This window comes from Pelophylax lessonae (assembly GCF_965119305.1).
Source record: "Pelophylax lessonae genome assembly, chromosome: 5".
NCBI classification, from domain to species: Eukaryota; Metazoa; Chordata; class Amphibia; order Anura; family Ranidae; genus Pelophylax; species Pelophylax lessonae.
This window is the reverse complement of record NC_138772.1, coordinates 226,912,352-226,935,155: the sequence shown is the minus strand read 5'-3', so window position 1 is coordinate 226,935,155 and position 22,804 is coordinate 226,912,352. Positions and strand designations below refer to the sequence as shown.

Here is a 22,804-nt window from a genome sequence, read left to right as displayed (position 1 = left end):
CTTCACTTGAAATCACATGATTTCAAAGCTTCATGCACAAATGTCTAAGCAAGTCACACCTGAAAACTACAAAAATAATGCAGGAACTTTTTTTTTTCAAATCGGTGGGGCACCGGCAAAGTTGGCATTGCACAAATTTGAACAGTTCCATTGCCGACAACAAGGTGCAGCTTGTCATGTGATTTGGACAATCACATGACAAGTCGCACCAGTGTGAACAGGAATTAAACCAAGTTTCCACAATAATCAAGTTTAGCTGGCTATCAGGGATATAGCAAGTGATCTGATCCACATGAATCAGGGTTTTCAGTAGATCAAAGGTACTCCTCTGAAAGTTACACTTTCATGAACAATGATTAATACATGTACGTGTTTGTGTAAACCATGTGTATACTTGTACGCCCCGCTGGGCTCCCGCTGTGTGTGATCACAGTGGGAATGGGTTACCGGCGGCATAAGCCCCAGACCAGGAAGTGCCAAATCTGGCACTAGGTACGTCATCTGGCGCACAGCGGCCACCCTGTCACAGTAAATGTACATGGGGGGGGTGCTAAATGGGTAATAGACAGAAAGAGAGGTAATAAAAATGTTAATGCACTGAGTTTCATCCCTGGTGATGCTCTGCCAGGCTTCTACTGCAACTGTCTTCAGTTGCTGCTTGTTCTTGGGGCATTTTGCCTTCAGTTTTGTCTTCAGCAAGTGAAATACATGCTCAATCCGATTCAGGTCAGGTGATTGACTTGGTCACTGCATAACATTCCACTTCTTTCCCTTAAAAAAACTCTTTGGTTGCTTTCACAGTATGCTTCGGGTCATTGTCCATCTGCACTGTGAAGTGCCGTCCAATGAATTCTGAAGCATTTGGCTGAATATGAGCAGATAATATTGCACGAAACACTTCAGAATTCATCCTGCTGCTTTTGTCAGCAGTCACATCATTAATGAATACAAGAGAACCAGTTCCATTGGCAGCCATACATGCCCACGCCATGACACTACCACCACCATGCTTCACTGATGAGGTGGTATGCTTTGGATCATGAGCAGTTCCTTTCCTTCTCCATACTCTCCTCTTCTCATCACTCTCCTATCCATACTCTTCTCTTCCCATCACTCTGGTACAAGTTGATCTTGGTCTCATCTGTCCATAGGATGTTGTTCCAGAACTGTGAAGGCTTTTTTAGATGTTGTTTGGCAAACTCTAATCTGGCCTTCCTGTTTTTTGAGGCTCACCAATGGTTTACATTTTGTGGTGAACCCTCTGTATTCACTCTGGTGAAGTCTTCTCTTGATTGTTGACTTTGACACACATACACTTACCTCCTGGAGAGTGTTCTTGATGTGGCCAACTGTTGTGAAGGGTGTTTTCTTCACCAGGGAAAGAATTCTTCGGTCATCCACCACAGTTGTTTTCCGTGGTCTTCCGGGTCTTTTGGTGTTGCTGAGCTCACCGGTGCATTCTTTCTTTTTAAGGATGTTCCAAACAGTTGATTTGGCCACACCTAATGTTTTTGCTATCTCTCCGATGGGTTTGTTTTGTTTTTTCAGCCTAATGATGGCTTGCTTCACTGATAGTGACAGCTCTTTGGATCTCATATTGAGAGTTGACAGCAACAGATTCCAAATGTAAATAGCACACTTGAAATGAACTCTGAACCTTTTATCTGCTCCTTGTAAATGGGATAATGAGGGAATAACACACACCTGGCCATGGAACAGCTGAGCAGCCAATTGTCCCATTACTTTTGGTCCCTTAAAAAGTGGGAGGCACATATACAAACGGTTGTAATTCCTACACCTTTCACCTGATGTGGTTGTAAATACCCTCAAATTAAAGCTGAAAGCCTGCAGTTAACCTCCCTGGCGGTATGATTCTTTCGGATTTTAGGTGCTGAAAGCGGTACCATTATTTTGCATGTAATTCTTAAGAATGAGCAGCCCAAACCAACTATTTACATATGATTTTTTTTTTTACTGTGCGTTCTTCTTTATAACATCTCGGGTATGATAATGTTTGAAACACAAAATCATAAATTATAATATAATAAATAACTATAAATAAGTTAAAGTATGTATGTATGTATGTATGTATATACTGTATATATACATATATATTATATATATATATATATATATATATATATATATATATATATATATATACATACATATACATATATTATATATATATACGTATACATACCGTATATAGTTCATATTAAATGAACTCTGGACCTTTTATCTGCTCCTTGTAAATGGGATAATGAGGGAATAACACACACCTGGCTATGGAACAGCTGAGCAGCCAATTGTCCCATTACTTTTGGTCCCTTAAAAAGCGGGAGGCACATATACAAACGGTTGTAATTCCTACACCTTTCACCTGATGTGGTTGTAAATACCCTCAAATTAAAGCTGAAAGTCTGCAGTTAACCTCCCTGGCGGTATTATTCTTTTGGATTTTAGGTGCTGAAGGTGCTGAAAGCGGTACCATTATTTTGCATGTAATTCTTAAGAATGAGCAGCCCAAACCAACTATTTACATATGATTTTTTTTTTACTGTTCGTTCTTCTTTATAACATCTCGGGTATGATAATGTTTGAAACACAAAATCATAAATTATAATATAATAAATAACTATAAATAGGTTAAAGTATGTATGTATGTATACTGTATATATACATATATATATTTTATATATATATATATATATATATATATATATATATATATATATATATATATACGTATACATATATTATATATATATACATATACATATATTATATATATATATATATATATATATATATATATATACGTGTGTATATATATATATATATATATATATATGCACGTATATATATATATATATATATATATATATATATATATATATATACGTATATACATAAAAAGTACAGTAAAACTGCAGGAAAGGGCACTGGGGGGCAAACTAATGTGATTTTTTTTATTTTGCAATGTATCAGTGTGTTTGGTGTGTTTTACTTTTGAATTTTCCGCCGGTTCCACCCCCCTGCGAAAGTCACGTCGCAGGAGACGGAAGCCGGGGCACACAGAGCATCGGGAGGTAGATCCGCCGCCACACACCGCCGCGATATATCGCTGGATCCCGGTGACAAGGTAAGTAACCCCTCTACCAGGATCCAGCGATCTTCCTAGCGGTACCCCGAGTGTGGCTCGGGTTTACCGCTTTTGGCACTGAAATTTAACCCCGAGCAACACTCGAGAATACCGCTAGGAAGGTTAAAGCACATCTTGTTTGTTTCATTTCAAATCCATTGTGGTGGTGTATAGCCAAAAAGATTAGAATTGTGTAGATGTACCAATATTTATGGACCTGACTGTAAAAGGATCACAGGAGCTCTCTGATCATTCCAGAGAGAAGAATGGTCAGCTGTGTTTACAACAGCAGACCGTTCTTCTCTCTCAGCGGGGAGCGATTGCGGGTGCCCAGCAATCGTGTCCGCCAGCCCCATGCATCAGCACCCCCGCTGTCTAGTGGCCCCAGCACCACGCGTGCGACTGACGTAGGGCTACGTCGGTTCGCGCAGGAGTGGCAGCCTGCCGCAGTAAATGTGCGGCGGGCAGTCTTAATATGGTTAATTGTGTTTCCCAAATACACAACAGGAAATGAGAGGAAGTGAGTGAGGAGGTTTCCCCTCCTAGATAGTTGTCACCTTCTATTCCTGTGACAACTCAAAAATTTAGAATTGGCCGTAACACTTTCTGTACTACAAACAATAATCACTAGAACTAATCGCAAGAGCGTATCTCTACAGTGTTGACACAGACAGCAATAAAAAACTGGGGAAATTAAGAAAGGTGTGTGGGGATGTGGATCTTATAAAGCAGTAGGTGTTTTCAGTCAGGTCTGAAACAGAGTGGAGAGAATGATTATGCATAGGCAAGTCTCCTGGGACTTGCTGGCTCTGAACTCAATTAGGGACTGGGTATGGGAGAAGGAAAGTATCAAAAGCGTAGTGTGTAAAGTTCAGATTTCATTTTTTTTTCTTCAGATTTTTGTGTCATAAAAAGTCAATGTGTTTTAGGGGTTTGAAGGGTCCCCCTTCATTAGGTTAACAGAAAAAAAAAGCATGTTGATTAGTGAGAAATGCACTCAGCACATTTCCTACTGTGGGCTGTCAACACAGAGAATTTTTGTGGACTGTGGTGTTAGCACTGCCCATCTCCTTTTGCTAATCTACTCCACTAGTCCCACTGTCTTCTTCCTCACAAATACTAGACATAAACTGACTTGTAGTTCTAAGACAAAGACCCGGAAGACTAGATATATTCTTTGACATAACCCATGTAAAAAAGCAGAGCACAGCTCTACATTCCAGACAAAATCAACAGGTTTTTTGTTGCACTAATAAAAAAGAAATACAGTATCTCACAAAAGTGAGTACACCCCTCACATTTTTGTAAATCTTTTTTTTTATCTTTTCATGTGACAACACTGAAGAAAGGACACTTTGCTACAATGTAAAGTAGTGAGTTTACAGCTTGTATAACAGCGTACATTTGCTGTCCCCTCAAAATAACTCAACACACAGCCATTAATGTCTAAACCGCTGGCAACAAAAGTAAGTACACCCCTATGTGAAAATGTCCAAATCGGGCCCAAAGTGTCAATATTTTCTAGCACTGCCTTAACCCTCTTGGGCATGGAGTTCACCAGAGCTTCACAGGTTGCCACTGGAGTCCTCCACTCTTCCACTCCGTGATGACATCACGGAGCTGGTGGATGTTAGAGACCTTGCGCTCCTCCACCTTCCATTTGAGGATGCCCCACAGATGCTTAATAGGGTTTATGTCTGGAGACATGCTTGGCCAGTCCATCACCTTTACCCTCAGCTTCATTAGCAAGGCAGTGGTCGTCTTGGAGGTGTGTTTCGGGCTGTTATCCTGTTGAAATACTCCCTTGCGGCCCAGTCTCAGAAAGGAGGGGATCATGCTCTGCTTCAGAATGTCACAGTGCCGGCAGCACTCATGCAGCCCCAGACCATAACGCTTCCACCACCATGCTTGACTGTAGGCAAGACACACTTGTCTTTGAACTCCTCACCTGGTTGCCACCACACACGCTTGACACCATCTGAACCAAATAAGTTTATCTTGGTCTCATCAGACCACAAGACATGGTTCCAGTAATCCATGTCCTTAGTTTGGTTGTCTTCAGGAAACTGTTTGCGAGCTTTCTTGTGCATCATCTGTAGAAGAGGCTTCCTTCTGGGACGACAGCCATGCAGACCAATTTGATGCAGTGTGTGGCGTATGGCCTGAGCACTGACAGACTGACCCCCCACCCGTTTAACCTCTGCAGCAATGCTGGCAGCACTCATATGTCTATTTCCCAAAGACAACCTCTGGATATGACACTGAGCACGTGCACTCAACTTCTTTGCTCGACCATGGCGAGGTCTGTTCTGAGTGGAACCTGCCCTGTTAAACTGCTGTATGGTCTTGGCCACCATGCTGCAGCTCAGTATCAGGGTTGTGGCAATCTTCTTATAGCATAGGCCATCTTTATGTAGAGCAACAACTCTTTTTTTCAGATCCTCAGAGAGTTCTTTGCCATGAGGTGCCATGTTGAACTTCCAGTGACCAGTATGAGAGAGTGAGAGCGATAACACCAAATTTAACACACCTGCTCCTCATTCACACCTTAGACCTTGTAACACTAGCAAATCACATGACACCGGGGAGGGAAAATGGCTAATTGGGCCCAACTTAGACATTTTCACTTAGGGGTGTACTCACTTTTGTTTTCAGTGGTTTAGACCTTAATGGCTGTGTGTTTAGTTATTTTGAGGGGACAGAAAATTTACACAGTGTTTTGCAAGCTGTACACTTACAGATTTACATTGTAGCAAAATGTCATTTCTTCAGTGTTGTCACATGAAAAGATATAATAAAATATTTACAAAAATGTGAGGGGTGTACTCATTTTTGTGAGATACTGTATATATATATATATATATATATATATATATATATATACACAATTATCTTGGAATTATGTACAGGGATTAAGTTTTTCTCCTCTTATAGACATTATAATGATGCTTTATGTGCTGTGGGGCATACTCCCTCTGCTGGTGTAATACGGTCACCACAGCCCTATACGATATTTTTATCTCATATATATCGATTCCTGTGTGTATCTATCTGTTTGGAACCATGCACCTGTGATCGATATTCATATTTCTTTTAGCTTTAAGATATGATATTGTATAGGGACATATCTTATGTGTAGATTTAAGGGCAGCCGTTCCAATACCTAAAATGGTGGCCACTGCGCTTCCGGCACAATTCAGATTGAGGCTGGTTCCTGATTGGTTGTTTGATATATATATAGGGTGAAGTCAGCACGCCGCCCACATCCCCATTAGAAGTCTTTGCAGATGAGCACGTAGGGTACGGCGTGCTGACGTCACTACGCTGCCCCGAGGCTGGGCTACATGAGAGCCGGCCGGCTTCTTTACATGCGATTCTTTTCATCTACCATGTGAGTGTTATTTTACAATTTATTTAATAAAGGCTGTACGGTATCGCACTATCCAGTCCCCTTCTTTTCTTTATGGCACATTGAGCCCCATCTTGTGGTCAGCACCGGTAATACCATCCACTTGGCTGTGACCTGGAGGTTTGTTGCTGCTGTGATCCTTTCTGAGTGGCGCTGTGATGAATCAACTACTAGATGCTCATTTATACCAGAATCTGGTAAGGAGACATGCATGTCACTTGTGTGGGAGCAACGTGGTGATTAGCCTTACTGGATTTTTCCTTTCACTCCACTGATTTTGGAATTCACTTCTGGGACTTTATGAAGATATATTATGAACTGATTTACTTTATGTGTTTGTGATTTCTGGTCACAATCAATTTACAATGTATTGTGTTGCATTCATCCATGCTTAGGTCTACCCTTCAAGGTTTATTACTTAGTAGACACCTGTTATTTATTTATCCAGTGCCTTGGTTGCCCACCGGGCACCTCATGGTTTTACTGTCTTTTTTAGGTGATTTCCATTTTTTGATTGGTGTAGGACATATACCCATCAGTTCTCATTAGCGCAGATTTTTTCTATTTATTACACAGGATTTGTGCAGCGGTTTTTCAAACGCAATTTTGTTTGGAAAAAATACAGCGGGAGGCACATATACAAACGGTTGTAATTCCTACACCTTTCACCTGATGTGGTTGTAAATACCCTCAAATTAAAGCTGAAAGTCTGCAGTTAACCTCCCTGGCGGTATTATTCTTTTGGATTTTAGGTGCTGAAGGTGCTGAAAGCGGTACCATTATTTTGCATGTAATTCTTAAGAATGAGCAGCCCAAACCAACTATTTACATATGATTTTTTTTTTACTGTTCGTTCTTCTTTATAACATCTCGGGTATGATAATGTTTGAAACACAAAATCATAAATTATAATATAATAAATAACTATAAATAGGTTAAAGTATGTATGTATGTATACTGTATATATACATATATATATTTTATATATATATATATATATATATATATATATATATATATATATATATATATATATATATATATATACGTATACATATATTATATATATATATACATATACATATATTATATATATATATATATATATATATATATATATATATATATATATATATATACGTGTGTATATATATATATATATATATATATATATATATATGCACGTATATATATATATATATATATATATATATATATATATATACGTATATACATAAAAAGTACAGTAAAACTGCAGGAAAGGGCACTGGGGGGCAAACTAATGTGATTTTTTTTATTTTGCAATGTATCAGTGTGTTTGGTGTGTTTTACTTTTGAATTTTCCGCCGGTTCCACCCCCCTGCGAAAGTCACGTCGCAGGAGACGGAAGCCGGGGCACACAGAGCATCGGGAGGTAGATCCGCCGCCACACACCGCCGCGATATATCGCTGGATCCCGGTGACAAGGTAAGTAACCCCTCTACCAGGATCCAGCGATCTTCCTAGCGGTACCCCGAGTGTGGCTCGGGTTTACCGCTTTTGGCACTGAAATTTAACCCCGAGCAACACTCGAGAATACCGCTAGGAAGGTTAAAGCACATCTTGTTTGTTTCATTTCAAATCCATTGTGGTGGTGTATAGCCAAAAAGATTAGAATTGTGTAGATGTACCAATATTTATGGACCTGACTGTAAAAGGATCACAGGAGCTCTCTGATCATTCCAGAGAGAAGAACGGTCAGCTGTGTTTACAACAGCAGACCGTTCTTCTCTCTCAGCGGGGAGCGATTGCGGGTGCCCAGCAATCGTGTCCGCCAGCCCCATGCATCAGCACCCCCGCTGTCTAGTGGCCCCAGCACCACGCGTGCGACTGACGTAGGGCTACGTCGGTTCGCGCAGGAGTGGCAGCCTGCCGCAGTAAATGTGCGGCGGGCAGTCTTAATATGGTTAATTGTGTTTCCCAAATACACAACAGGAAATGAGAGGAAGTGAGTGAGGAGGTTTCCCCTCCTAGATAGTTGTCACCTTCTATTCCTGTGACAACTCAAAAATTTAGAATTGGCCGTAACACTTTCTGTACTACAAACAATAATCACTAGAACTAATCGCAAGAGCGTATCTCTACAGTGTTGACACAGACAGCAATAAAAAACTGGGGAAATTAAGAAAGGTGTGTGGGGATGTGGATCTTATAAAGCAGTAGGTGTTTTCAGTCAGGTCTGAAACAGAGTGGAGAGAATGATTATGCATAGGCAAGTCTCCTGGGACTTGCTGGCTCTGAACTCAATTAGGGACTGGGTATGGGAGAAGGAAAGTATCAAAAGCGTAGTGTGTAAAGTTCAGATTTCATTTTTTTTTCTTCAGATTTTTGTGTCATAAAAAGTCAATGTGTTTTAGGGGTTTGAAGGGTCCCCCTTCATTAGGTTAACAGAAAAAAAAAGCATGTTGATTAGTGAGAAATGCACTCAGCACATTTCCTACTGTGGGCTGTCAACACAGAGAATTTTTGTGGACTGTGGTGTCAGCACTGCCCATCTCCTTTTGCTAATCTACTCCACTAGTCCCACTGTCTTCTTCCTCACAAATACTAGACATAAACTGACTTGTAGTTCTAAGACAAAGACCCGGAAGACTAGATATATTCTTTGACATAACCCATGTAAAAAAGCAGAGCACAGCTCTACATTCCAGACAAAATCAACAGGTTTTTTGTTGCACTAATAAAAAAGAAATACAGTATTTCTTTTTATTTATTTACAGTATTATTTATTTACAGTAAATAATTATTAAAAAAAATACCTTATAAGGCTGGGTTCACATATATGCGGTGCGGGACACCCAATGTGATTCGGATAGGAATCACACCGCATTCCTATTCAAATCACATGCAATTATTTTCAATTTGAGCCCATTTATTATTATTCTTTGACCAGATGAATTGGTTTTTACAAAAAGTATTGAACATTTTAGAAAAACAGAGAGACTTAAACAGGAGTGGTTGAATCCCCAAAGGAGAACCAAGCACACAGTAAGGGTCATCTAAAGATATAGTAAAGTTTATGTTTGTCTAAATCTGGTGTTTTATCCAAAAAATTAGGACAAGGGCAGAAAAGACTATAGGTTGGCATGAGTAGGAAATGTACAGTAAGTAAAGATGTATAGAACAACAAAGCTTTGAGAATGTAGTAAAGCTTTGCTGATTCCCATCATCCAATCATGTCCAAGCAAAAATGCAGTTTTTTTTTCTTGCACCTGATTGGGTATCCTTTACAAAGTGAAGCTTCACCACATTCAATAAACTCTGGGGAAAATTAGAGCAACTGCACTTGCAAAGTGCACAGTCTATTTAGTATATCCACCCCATTAGGTACCATTGGTTTTCCCTTAACCTGAAGGTGAGGCATAGAGAAATGAAAGGACTTTTGCCATTTTTCTATAGTTTGCTGCCTATAATGATCTCTGAATCATCATTGCACTGCCCTGGCCCTTCTATTCCAGTTCTCAAGTGGAATGCAGAATACTTGTGGAGGGGCACAGACGTATGTGACACTGTTTACCTGCCAGACATGGAAAGAGCAAGAGTCATGTAAATATTGGATAGAACTCCAACACATTGGTTTCTAGCTGTGAAGTTGGGGGAAACTATTACACAGAGCCGTTGCAGGAGAGTACAGGCAATAAGCATTGTGTAGCTCTCTACATTTTACATCCCTGAATGCAATCTTAAAGTGCTTATAAACTTTTAGTGCCAGAGGAAAGGATCACAGGATGAAGGAGTTCTTGAAGATGCTGTGTTACACCAGGATGCTGGGGCTGATATCTAAGGAAATGCAAAAAGGCAACTCTGGGAAAGTCACTATTTGCATGGGGCAAATGGTGGCACGTGAAAAACATGCACACAAAAGGTAAAGTTAAGGGTTTACATTGTCTTCTACAAGCTATACTTGTTAGTTACTTTAAAAGGATCTTAAAATATTGGCAAAATGTTATTGTTCTTGGATAAATCATTATGCAGACACATTGAATTTGAATCTCCCATAATGGTCTCCTGAAGTTCTAGTTAAACTCTTGTAGGGGTTCATAGCTAAAGCCAGACAAACACCTTTATCGCACGTGGAAGCATAACAACAGATTTATGGTTTATACATGCACACACATTTCACAGATTGGGACCATACCCATTTATTATTTTCTTAGGGCTTTTGAAGTAGTGTTACAAAGCTAACCCCAGAACAATGATAGCAGAGATTACATGAATGCATAGGCTTATGGTTACATAAATAGCCCTAGAGGGGTCCTAAGGCAACATATTCTGAAGAAGAGGTCAACATTTGACTCCCTCAAACACTCTGTGGGGTTGATTTACTAAAACTGGAAAGTGCAAATCTAATGCAGCTCTGCCTTTAAACCAATCAGCTTCCATTTTTTTTTTAATTAAACAAGCTGAAGTTAGAAGCTGATTGGCTACCATGCACCAGGTTTTGCATCACCCAGTTTCAATAAATGTATCCCTATATGTATGTATACATTTACGCAAAACTTTTCACTAAATATTAAACTATTCATTAAAAATACTTTTTTCCTTCCGAGCCCGGGGGGGGGGGGTGTTGAAAATGCGAGCTTCTTCTTTCTGGAAATGCGCCATTTCCATATGTACACTAGTACAAGCATGAGCAGCCATTAATAGATGGTTGTACATGCCACCTGTGGCTCCCCAAGCTTACAAAACGACGCTAGAGCACCTTTGCGCCTTGCATTGTGTGTGTGCATGCATCCTAAAATGTAACATAAAATCAAACACATTGCCAGTTGTAGTCACTTCACACATTGACGAAGATCTGCCTGGGTGCACTGCAGTCATGTACTCAGTAGATAAACAAGGAAAGCCCCATATGCACAAGTCCAATGTCAGGTGACATCGGGCCGTTCAGTATAAACCGGCCGACATTTGACCCATGTGTGTAGCAGCCAGTTCAACGGAAGCTGGCAGTTTGGCTGGCTTCTGTCAGGCAAACATGCCGGAAAACCAGCAGCTGAGAGGCTCCCAATCAGCGCTCTCAGCTCTCAGATCACAAAAGATCACAAAAGAACAGCAGGGCTGATCACAGTGCTAATGTCAGATCATTAGTACAGCAGCTCCAACTGGAGCTGTTTTTTTTTTCCGTTCAACCTAGTGGTGTGTACCAGACTTAAAGCGTTAGTATACTCCGCCATTAAACTTTTACCTTCAGGTAAGCCTATAATAAGGCTTACCTACAGGTAAAATGAATATCTTCTAAACCTGCACGGTTTAGGAGATATTCGCCCTGCATGCAGCTGCTGACCCCAGCGGCGCATGCGCTCTCAAGGTCCGGCGGACCTTCGGAGCTCTTTGCCGGAAAGTAAACTCCCACACGCATGCGTGACGTCATCGCGGCTCCTGCCACTCACAGCACCAGAGCTGCTGAACCCAGAAGAGACGTTACAGCTCCCTCAGCGCTGTCTGGGGCGACCGTGTCGGGGCTTCGTTTTAAGGTAAGTATTTCATAATGAGCTAGTATGTGATGCATACTAGCTCATTATGTCTTTGTTCTGCAGGGTTCTTTTTCTTTTCTTTTTTTTTGTTGTGAAGATACAACCGCTTTAAGAATTGAGGAAATCTGGTCTTGCAGCATTAGAATTAAAACAAACAGCAAATGTTTTATTGTTTCTTGCTGTTTGCTTTAATTCTGATGCAAGACCAGAGTTCCTCAACCGCTACTTGGTTACATATATAGTATTTCATATATACATAATAATTTCACTTGTGTACCTAATCTTTTAAAATAGACTACATATTAATGATATATTGTAAATAAAATATACATTTATCAAACACACACATGCACACAAATATAATTACTGTATAAGTGAAACAAACCATAAAAACCTCAACACTAATGTGTAATACTATACAAGCTGACAGAAATTTTTAATTGACCTGTTTTTCATTTTCGTCCTCTAGCCTGAGTCTGTCCTCAATGCAGTTTCTGGCCTGAAGGAATGCTTTTCTCTGGGCCCTTTCTGTCAAAATCCGCACGAAGACCCCGGACAAATTCACACTGACAAAAAAAATAGCATTGGCCACAAGCTGTAAAAGAAAAAAAAAAAAATATTGTTAGTCATGGGTATTATTAGATATGTTGTTATATTTTGTAACCAGGAAATGTTGCTAACTACACACTTTAAAATTACTACAGAAAATAAACAATAACAAGATAAATAAACCACGAGGGTGCAGTTGGATAGCCCCTCATATGGTCTCACCCAAGACTGTGATCCATGAAGCTATCAAACTGATCTTACACTGATGTAATATATGAAGCGTAGGGTGTAGTCTCACTTTGGCATGGGTATTAAACATCCACATAATGTTGTTTTTTTGCCTCCTATTCTTTTGAGGTGCACCACAGAATGCGCACAGCTAACATTACGGTCATGCACAATTAATGTGGTTTTATTTCTACATGTCATGTGCATTCGAAAATCATAGGAAAAGAGGAAGGCAGTTTCTATCTATGCCCCCTTTTCTTCATGGGAGAGTGGCGGGAACAAGAGTTTTAAGTTTCCCCTGGGGCAGTCAGAGGCAGGCAGTTTTATTCCCACCTTTTCCTCATGGGAGAGTGGCGGGAAGAAGAGTTTCAAGTTCCCCCTGGAGCAGTCAGAGACAGGCATTTCTATTCCCGCCTTTTCCTCATGGGAGAGTGGCGGGAAGAAGAGTTTCAAATTCCCCCTGGAGCAGTCAGAGACAGGCAGTTCTATTCCCGCCTTTTCCTCATGGGAGAGTGGTGGGAAGAAAAGTTTCAAGTTCCCCCTGGGGCAGTCAGAGGCAGGCAGTTCTATTCCCGCATTTTCCTCGTGGGCGTTTTCAAGCTTCCCCTGAGTTAGTCAGGTGTAGAATAGGAGGTCACGTGGCTTGGCAGGTGACAAGGCTCATCTGCATGGACATATGACTACAAGGGAAGCTTCTAGAACAGCCTGGGAGGCCTATATAAAGAGGGTTTCATCGAAGTGGGGCTCATTCGCCTCAGAAGGCACAGTTGTGGTGTTCCCCATCCCTCCCTCCCCTTATGTCACAGCTGTTATTATGTGGTGGGGTCACCTTTGTTTGCATACAAAGGGGAACAGGTTTTTAGAACACTTTGAATAACTTTGTTATGACATGTCTTTTAAGTGGGAGTGATGATATTCCTTTTAAATATGTATTTATAGAACCTGAGCCATAGTGGCTAGGTTGTTAAAGTGTTTTTGATGCTGATGTCTTGTGATAATAAAATTTTAAAACCAACAATAAACAGCCGCGGCCAATTATTTTCCATAACTATGTGTCTGCATTACTTATTTTTAGATATAAAGTAAGATTAAGGCCCCTTTCACACAGGGGAGTCCATAGGCGGACTCAGTTTTTCTCAGCGGGGGATTGATCCGCCGATCCCTCACTGAGCAGGCGGATGGCAGCTCTGTCTCTGCTCTGTGTGCGGAAACAGAGCTGTCAGGTCCCCGCTGTTCTTTATGGGGGAATCAGATGAGAACAGAATGTCTGTCCGTTCTCATCCGATCCCATCCGAACCGCTGTATGGATGGAAAATAGGGTTTCCATCCGTCCAGATTTGACGGATCGGATGTCAGCAGACATGTCTCCACTGACATCCGATGCCCCATAGAGATGCATGGGGCATCCGTTCAGATCGGCCAAAAAAAAAGACAGGCGGATCTGAATGGTCCGCCTGTGTGAAAGGGGCCTTAGGGTCAATGACAGAATTCCTTCCTACTGTCCCATGATAGCAGCACTTAGGTAGTCTCAAAAACGGTACAGTCAAAGCTGCATAAGTACCCAACATTTGGTAAGGTAGTGCTTGGGTATTGTTTTGGAGGAGATAGCTTTGCCATTGGTCATTTTTAGATCTGTATAAGCTGCATAACCCAATCTTAACAAAAAGGCAACAGTATTAACAAAGATTAAAGAAAATCTAAGCGTAGACCTACATGTATTAGTTAAATACAGCTAATATGGTATCACTTATCTTGTAATTGGTTGTGATATGCAGATGCCCAGAACAGCAAACAAGCAACAGAAAAAACGCAATGATGTTTGGTGAATAGTTGTGGGCTGAAACAGCTGATGAGTTTTCTTATTCCTTCATTTTAACGCATTTCATCAGGAAAGCGTAGTAACGTGTAGAAAACATACCATTTGTGTTCCAAGCATGTTGCTATGCTTTCCTGATAAAGGATACAAGCCTTTTTCTGAAACACATTAAAAAAGCATTAGGAAAACCCACCAGCCACTTTAGCCCTCAACTATCCACTTGTTGACAACAACCTTGTGCTTTAAGAAGTCCTAAAACATTGATGTATGCATGACTTCCTAGCAGTACAAGGTAAGCAATGCCATATTAGCAGTATTTCATTGATGCATGTAAGTCTTCACTTTGAAGCACTCTTCCCTTTGTTTGTATGTAATAAAAATCATATTTCTATTTTAAGCTGGATACACACTATACAATTATCTTTAGATTTTTTTTTTCCTTAAAATTTACCAAAACCATATAATGTGAGGTCAAACCTAAACATTTTCAATTTGTATGCAATCAGACAGGCCCTTGCACTACATGGTTGACGGTAAATCTGAAGGAAATCAAACAACAAAAGTTGTATAGTGTGTATCCAGCCCTAGGCACACCACAGTTTAGCTGGTGTACCTTCAAATACTGGAGTGTACATCCCATAACAAACCACCCTTAAGGCCTGGATCACATTAGTGAGAATTCTGATGCAACTTGAATCGCACAGAACCCCATGACAATGACAATAACATTGTTTTCAATGGTGGGTGTTCATATTAATGCAATGCAAGTGCAATGCAAGTTTTAGGAAGGGTCCTTTGCTGCTCTGGTGCCATGCAGTGTGATTTTGTGGGCCATAGACTTTAATGGAAACGTATCAAAAAAGCACATACAGTATATACATTTTTTATGCAATTTGGGGCATTTTTTTCTTCTCCTCCTTTCCAAGGTTGTAGTAGTTGTAGTAGTTGTAGTAGTAGTCCAAGCCATAATTTGCATTCAAAACCCACAGCTGTTAAATTTAATCAAAACTGCACTTGAATCACATTAACTTCGCAAAGCACTGGCAATTTAGAATCACACCTGAAATCGCATTCAAAACTCATCACACTAGTGTGAACGGGGCCTAGTAATACATTTCTTTTATATGTTCTGTAGCTGATACATGAACATCCTAAACACTCATCTGGAAGTAAATCAGGTCCAACATTTCATACAAGGTACCCCCATATGCAAATACGGTACAATATTAAAGTGATCGTAAAGTCTAAAATATGTATATATTTTAATATCAAACATGTTATACTTAACTGCTCTGTGCAATATTATTGCACAGAGCGGCCCCAAAACTTCCTCTTCTGGGGTCCCCCTGTCAGCTCTCTTGGTTCTTGCTCTTCTTTGTTTGCCACCATAGGGAATTTATCCATATCTCAGTGTGTAACTCTTTGTCTTTGTACAATGTTATAATGTTACAATTTTGCCAAATTTTTAGACAAAGAGTCCCACGCTGACATATTGGTAAATTCCCAGTTGTGCACTTTTTGATCCTTAAGCACAGGTGGAAATTTAATTCCTTGAGACCTAACTGTTTGCCCACTGATCAGCAATGTAAGGGACATTATTCAGACTGACCACCGATGTAAGGGACAGTCTTCCCACTGGCCAACAATATAAGGAGCATTCTTCCCACTGACCACCACACTTATGTACAGAGAGCTGTAGATATAATAATTAATAGCAGGCTTTTCCTGAGACAGGAAAATTATTTCAAGAGTTCCTTCATTTTAAAAAAGCAGAGAAAGGCGTGTCTATAATGTTCTAAAGCAGTGATGGCGAAACTTGGCACCCCAGATGTTTTGGAACTACATTTCCCATGATGCTCATGCACTCTGCAGTGTAGTCGAGCATCATGGGAAATGTAGTTCCAAAACATCTGGGGTGCCAAGGTTCGCCATCACTGTTCTAAAGGAATAATGGCTGTGTGTTCTAATTGTTGGAGAGGTTAGAACAGAGCTGAAGTACAGAGTGGCTTAAGTTATGCCAATCAGTACTTGATTTGACTAAGATATCAGGGTAATAAAGAAGCTCCAGTGCACATGACACACACTCTGGTCCTGAAGTGGTGTAATGTTCCGGTACCTTTGGTACCCTAAATTACACTTTCCACAAGTGTATGCGCCCTACCATTTACTTTTGGAAAGGTGCGCATACACCTTTAAGACTGGAGCTGTCATCACTCAGCGCCGGACTAGATGGCTATTTAAGGCGTCGGTTCTCACTCACATGTGTTCGTTCAAACACCCTTATCTGGATGCTAACCTTGCTTGAAGCTTCCATGCTTGCAAGCTTACTTCGCTGACGGAACCTCGCTGCGCTGATCCCTGTATCCCGCTACTGGATCATCCGCCTCTCCTGAACCACCCTTCGGCTGTATCGCTAATAGTGCTAAGTACCCCGCAGGGGAATTCTCTATAAACTTATACTAAGCTTACACTATCTAGCTCTGCATAGTAGAGACTGTTTATCACATCTGCATAAACTAGATTGCTAGCTCTTGAGACTACTGCTACTTTTCTGCACTGGGTTGATCTCTTTTGTATGTCCACCTGCTATTCTATCATCTGCTACCATACAACATTGCTAAACCTTCCTGCATCCATCTGCTACTGTCTCACCTTCAAGTGTCTATCACCTACCACCTCCACTCAACCTATCCTCAACCTTCATCATTGTGTTACCACATGCATAAAGTCACTCTAAGAACCAGCTTGCTAATTGTGTGTATTTACTGGCTGAAATAAGACCTTCCACACATGATGAGTCATTGAGGTTGGGAATGGTATCTCAGCATATCTCTTACATGACTACTGACGTGGAACTATTTCTGCAGCTGAAAATCCACACCATATAAAAACGCAGGAGTGTTACAAGTGGTAAACAAGATTTTGTGTCCGTGGAGCCCCTGAAGACGTGCATGTGCACGAAACACGTCAGTTGGAGCTCTATTCGCTGATGCCACACCGCCGACTGCATGTGCATGGAGCGGCGGCCATTGGAGTAAGTGTTTTTATACTCATTAGATTTTTTTATGTGATATTAAAATAAATAGTACACTATATGCTACATCTTTGGTTTTGTGGTGGTGAGCTATATTTCCATTAGGACAAAAGCTGGATATATGTTTACATCTAGAGCATGGATGTCCAACCTTTTGGCTTCTCTGGGCCACATTAAGTGTAGAGAAATTTTCTTGGGCCGCATATAAAATATATACTATAGTTAAGGTATACAAGTAATAAAATGCCGCCGCACCCTTCCCGCACCGGCGCACCCCCCCCGCACTAATTTAACACAACTAGAGGATGATCAAATGAAATGGAATCAGTATACAGAGGTTTACTTCCTCTGAGAGATATTAAAAGGAACACTCTAACCACTATGACCACTTCAGTGATTTGAAGTGGTCATGGTGGTAGGAGTCAGAAACACTGCACATGCTCGTCTCCCCCCCCCCTCCCCTCCCCTCCGAGGCAGCCTTTGCCTACCGTTAGTTGGAAGCCACTGTGGCCATGCCCCCGAACCGACTTCCTTCCTCCCCAGCAAAACAAAATTGTCAGGGGGCAGTGGGCCGCATTGCCTGGGGTTCCGGGCCGCATGTGGCACCCAGGCCGCAGGTTGGACATGCCTGATCTAGAGGAAAGGACATCCTATATCCTCTGAGATGGTGGATTATTTATACAAGCTGATTGAAACTGGTCTTATGGGGAGTGCAATGTGGTGGAGGATATACACTGTGGAGTGAACTTGAACTTTTGCTTTGTGTGGAAGCACCTTCAATTGGGAGCTGGGAACACATAAGGACTTTATTATTCCTCTACAAGTGGAATGCTTTAGTGGACTTATATCTGGATGTTTACATTTAGCACTGTTGCACTTTCTATATATATATACTGTATATATATATGCACAATATGTTTTTTTTTTGTGAATTAATTATCAGATCCTATGCATGTTTTCACAATTAATTTGATTTGCATATTTTGTAGTGCTGCACTATATTCTTGATTTTACAGATTTGTAGCCAGTCCTGCTTTTCCTTTGTGGATGTAGTAGGCCATTCTCTGGAAAATGATCCTGAGCAAGTGATGATGATGAGTCTCTTTCCAGTGCTTCTTCAGGAATTAGGGCTTCTCTATTGCACAGTTGCTTTGTGTTTGTCCCTGGCTTTGGCAAAGTGAGAGGCACCTAGAATAGCAATCTGGAAAATGTTCATTACCTTAGAAATCCCTGCTGCGATTATGTCACATTTCAACATTTCAGGACTTTAGGTTTTAAATACAGCAATTCAAAAAGAATCTAAGGCTAAGTTCACACTTGCAAAAAATTTGAATATTGAGATTACCGCAAACCTATGCATTTTTAATGGCTTAAACGCGCATTTATGGTACATTAAAAAACACACCCTATCCGATTACCACTGCCAGGTCCTTCTTCCTCTGCACTTTGATATACTCGTTCTCGAGCCCCCCACTCCCTCCCGACATTTTGCCTCAGACCTACCCCTACAGAGTGTGGGGGTTCTTTGGAAGCAAGGCACTATACAGATGAGGTGTTGCTGTCTTTTCATTGTACTACTATTTACAGATTTGACCATGCACCCTTATTTTGTTTCTGGGCAATGCTTCTGTCCCACAATGGTTTATTATGTTTGTAAGACGCCATGTTACGTTCTTGTTATGGATGGATTCATATGTTTTTTATGACTGTTCTTTGTTTTTCAAATACTTAATAAAATTCTATGGAATTAAAAAACACACCCTAGACACCCCCCAAGTGATTATTCCGGAAGTGTTTTTTTTTTTTCCATCTCAATGATTACATAGTTACATAGTTAGTCAGGTTGAAATAGACACAAGTCCATCTGGCTCAACCAGAAAAAAAACAAAAAACAGTAAAGAAAACCCAACCATACAATCCCATATACACAATCCTACACCCCCAGTTGATCCAAAGGAAGGCGAAAAACCCCAGCAAAGCATGATCCAATTTGCTACGGAAGGGGAAAAAATTATTTCATGATCCCGAGAGGCAATTGGATTTTCCCTGGATCAACTTTACCTATAAATATTAGTACCCATATGATACCCAATGATAAATAATAAATGCTTGTCAAACATGCTGTAAACACTAGAGGCACATTTACTGTGCATTACAATAGACTTGAATTGAACTAACTTGCGATGGGAGCAGTTGGAGAAGAGGAGGAGCGGCAGGGGGGGCCCCCAGAAGAGGAGATTTTGGAATGCTTTGTGCAAAACCATTACACAGAGAAGATGAGTATAACATGGTTTTCATTTAAAGAGGTTGTAAACACAAAACATTTTTTTTTTTTTAACCTGAAAGAGAAAGACATAATGAGCTAGTATGCATCGCATACTAGCTCATTATGAAATACTTACCTTAGAACGAGCCCCCGTCGTGCCGCCCGCTTACCTCTATGACGGGCGACATGTTCAGTCGCCCGTCTTCCGGGATCGCGGTATCCGGCCAACTGATTGGCCGGAGCCGAGGTGACGTCACTCCCGCGCACGCGCGCGGGAGCCGACGATCAAGGCACGGGGCTCTGAAGGAACGGCACCAGCGGCCGTTCCTTCAGAGCGCATGCACCAGTGATGTCACTGGCTGCATGTAAGGTTAATATCTCCTAAACGGTACATGTTTAGGAGATATGTACAGTACCTATAGGTAAGCCTTATCATAGGCTTACCTATAGGTAAAAGTTGCAGAGGAGGGTTTACTTCCTCTTTAACAAATAAGAAAAAAGGTTAAGAACTGCTTTAAAGTGGAAGCAAAGCCTAACAATATCTATTTTTAAAAATGCTACATCTCCCCACAGAAAAGATGTGTGTACTTACCTTTTTTTTTAATCTGCTCTGTCCGGTCATGTGAACCTGGACCCTGCACCTCTGGCTTCCCTGTGTCAGTGAGTGTCTGCTGCAGAGGAGAAGAGGTAGCGCCAACAACGGTTAGCCCATGGGATCCTATGAATTAGGACACAGCTCATGGAATTTCCAGCTGTTGTCAAGCCAGAACTGAAGGATCAAAAAAATATAAAAATAGGTACTGTACGTATACAGATCTTTTTTATACAGGTTAGGCAGGATAGGTAGGAGGAGCGGGGAAACAACATTCTTAGGAATAAACTTACTTAGGCTTTTTTTCCACTTTAAAAACTCTGCAATTTTTCTAGAAACAAAAGTGCTAAAGTGAGTGATTTTGTAGCTACTAGCAATTACTTTTATAAAAATGTTCCATAACATTATATAATAGTATTTTGTTTACGCAGTTATGAGCTAGAGTGTCTCCAGGTCTGATGACATTTACAGTTTATTGTCAGACCATGATTCTGCTTAAGCTCATCTGGCAGCATGTTGGTGAATTTATGGCATTGCAATTTACAATGTTTAAAAAAAAAAATAAAATGCAATCAGTTTGAAAACTCCCTATAATATTGCATTATGTAAAATTCCCACTTAAAGGCATGGCCTTTCCACAAGTCCGCACATATTTTTAGATTTTTCATGATAGCCCTCCTAGCCTTTGTTTTGTGTCTAGACATCTACACTTTGCAAGATATATGACTTTTCCTTAGACAATATTAAATATAATTCTACTGTGATCAGGAGCTGTACAGAAATGCATGGACTATCTTGTTATGCATTTATATGTCTTACAATTTACAGTTATTGAAAGAGGTAATAAAGCAATATCTCTGTCTTTTATAAAATTAGTAGTGTGCTAACAACTTGAGCTGCTGAACCGTTTTGACAAGTGAAATGCATACACATCTAACAGGGTTGGACAATTTAACCAAGTAAAATTAATTTGACAAAAGTGTTTTCGTTAGTAGCACACATTCAGTTATGTCTGCAGAATTTATGACAAACGGGGAAAGCATGGCAGCTCAGTTCAGGGAGCTACTGCACACCCATTCTGACAGGCTCTCGCTTCACGCTGAAGGGATCAAACAGAATCAATCACTTTAGAAGAGATAATCTATGCAATTATGATATATTTCTAATCTATTTTCACCGAACATGTCAAATGCCAGGATTAGAACTGGCTGATTCAGGGTTCTGTCCATTCGTAATGATGGCTATACTATGTATAGAAGACACTACAGTAGAAATGTTAAAAAACAAAATTTACTCCTTAATAATATAGTGTAATTTAGCATTATGAAGTCTAATTTAAATTTTTATATATTAAAGTATATGTGAACCCTCACCTTGTAAAACAACCCATTCAGTTTAGCCACCTGCCGTCCGGTAACAGTATATTTACTGCTAGCGGGCGATACAGTCAGGCACCATGATGTACCCGTACCTCGTGGTGTACTTCCCGATTTAGAGGCACGCATGCCTATGCCCCCTGCTGACCTGTGCTGTGATTGGACACTGCACAAGTTTGTCAGCAGGTTACAGTCAATCAATTTGGCTGTATACCTACTGATAGGCTGTGACCAATCACAGCACAGATCTGTGCATTTGTAAACACAGGCTCTGGCTGGATTTCTCCTTGCTGTTCAGAACTTAAAGCAAGGAGAGAAATCCAGACAGATCAGTGAGTAAAAGCAGCACACACTTGTATACACTTGTTAGGCACACAGTTAACCCCTCCATTGCCCTCCTGATCACCCCTGTCGCCCAGCTAGTGCCATTTGTACAGTTTCAATGTACAGTATTATCAATGATCACTGTATTAGTGTCACTGTCAGTTAGTGTCCCTCCCAGCCAGTGTCAGTTAGTGCTAGACACTAACAGACACAGACACTAACACTACAGATGAAGGACCACAAGTTGAGAACCCGTGTGCTAATCTTTTCTCATAGCTGAGCTCCTCCTCTTATCAGTTTGGTTGCCCTTCTCTGCACTTTCTCCAGTTCCCTAATATCCTTTTTTTGTGAACTTGTGCCCAACACTGAACTACATATTCCAGATGAGGTCTTACTAATGATTTGTACAGGGGAAAAAACGGAATTTTTGTAAAATCTTACCTGTAAAATTCCTTTCTCTGAGTCCTCCGACAGTCGCCGCCTCTTCATATTCGTCACATATGGGGTATTAGACTTTGCTCCGAAGGAGTAGCTAGGCAACAGAATATGTTA

The 22,804-nt window shown here is 40.7% G+C and overlaps 1 protein-coding gene across 2 annotated transcripts in view; it reads right to left on the bottom strand.

Annotated features, from left to right (window-relative positions):
- ADCY1 (adenylate cyclase 1) overlaps positions 1 to 22,804 on the bottom strand; it is a gene marked incomplete at its 5' end in the record, with an annotated part of 584,954 nt that overhangs the window by 416,717 nt on the left and 145,433 nt on the right. For both annotated transcript variants that reach the window (XM_082257737.1, XM_082257738.1), the window contains one exon: positions 12,513 to 12,662. In XM_082257737.1, the coding sequence (XP_082113863.1) occupies positions 12,513 to 12,662 (150 nt within the window). The remainder of the gene's footprint in view (positions 1 to 12,512; positions 12,663 to 22,804) is intronic.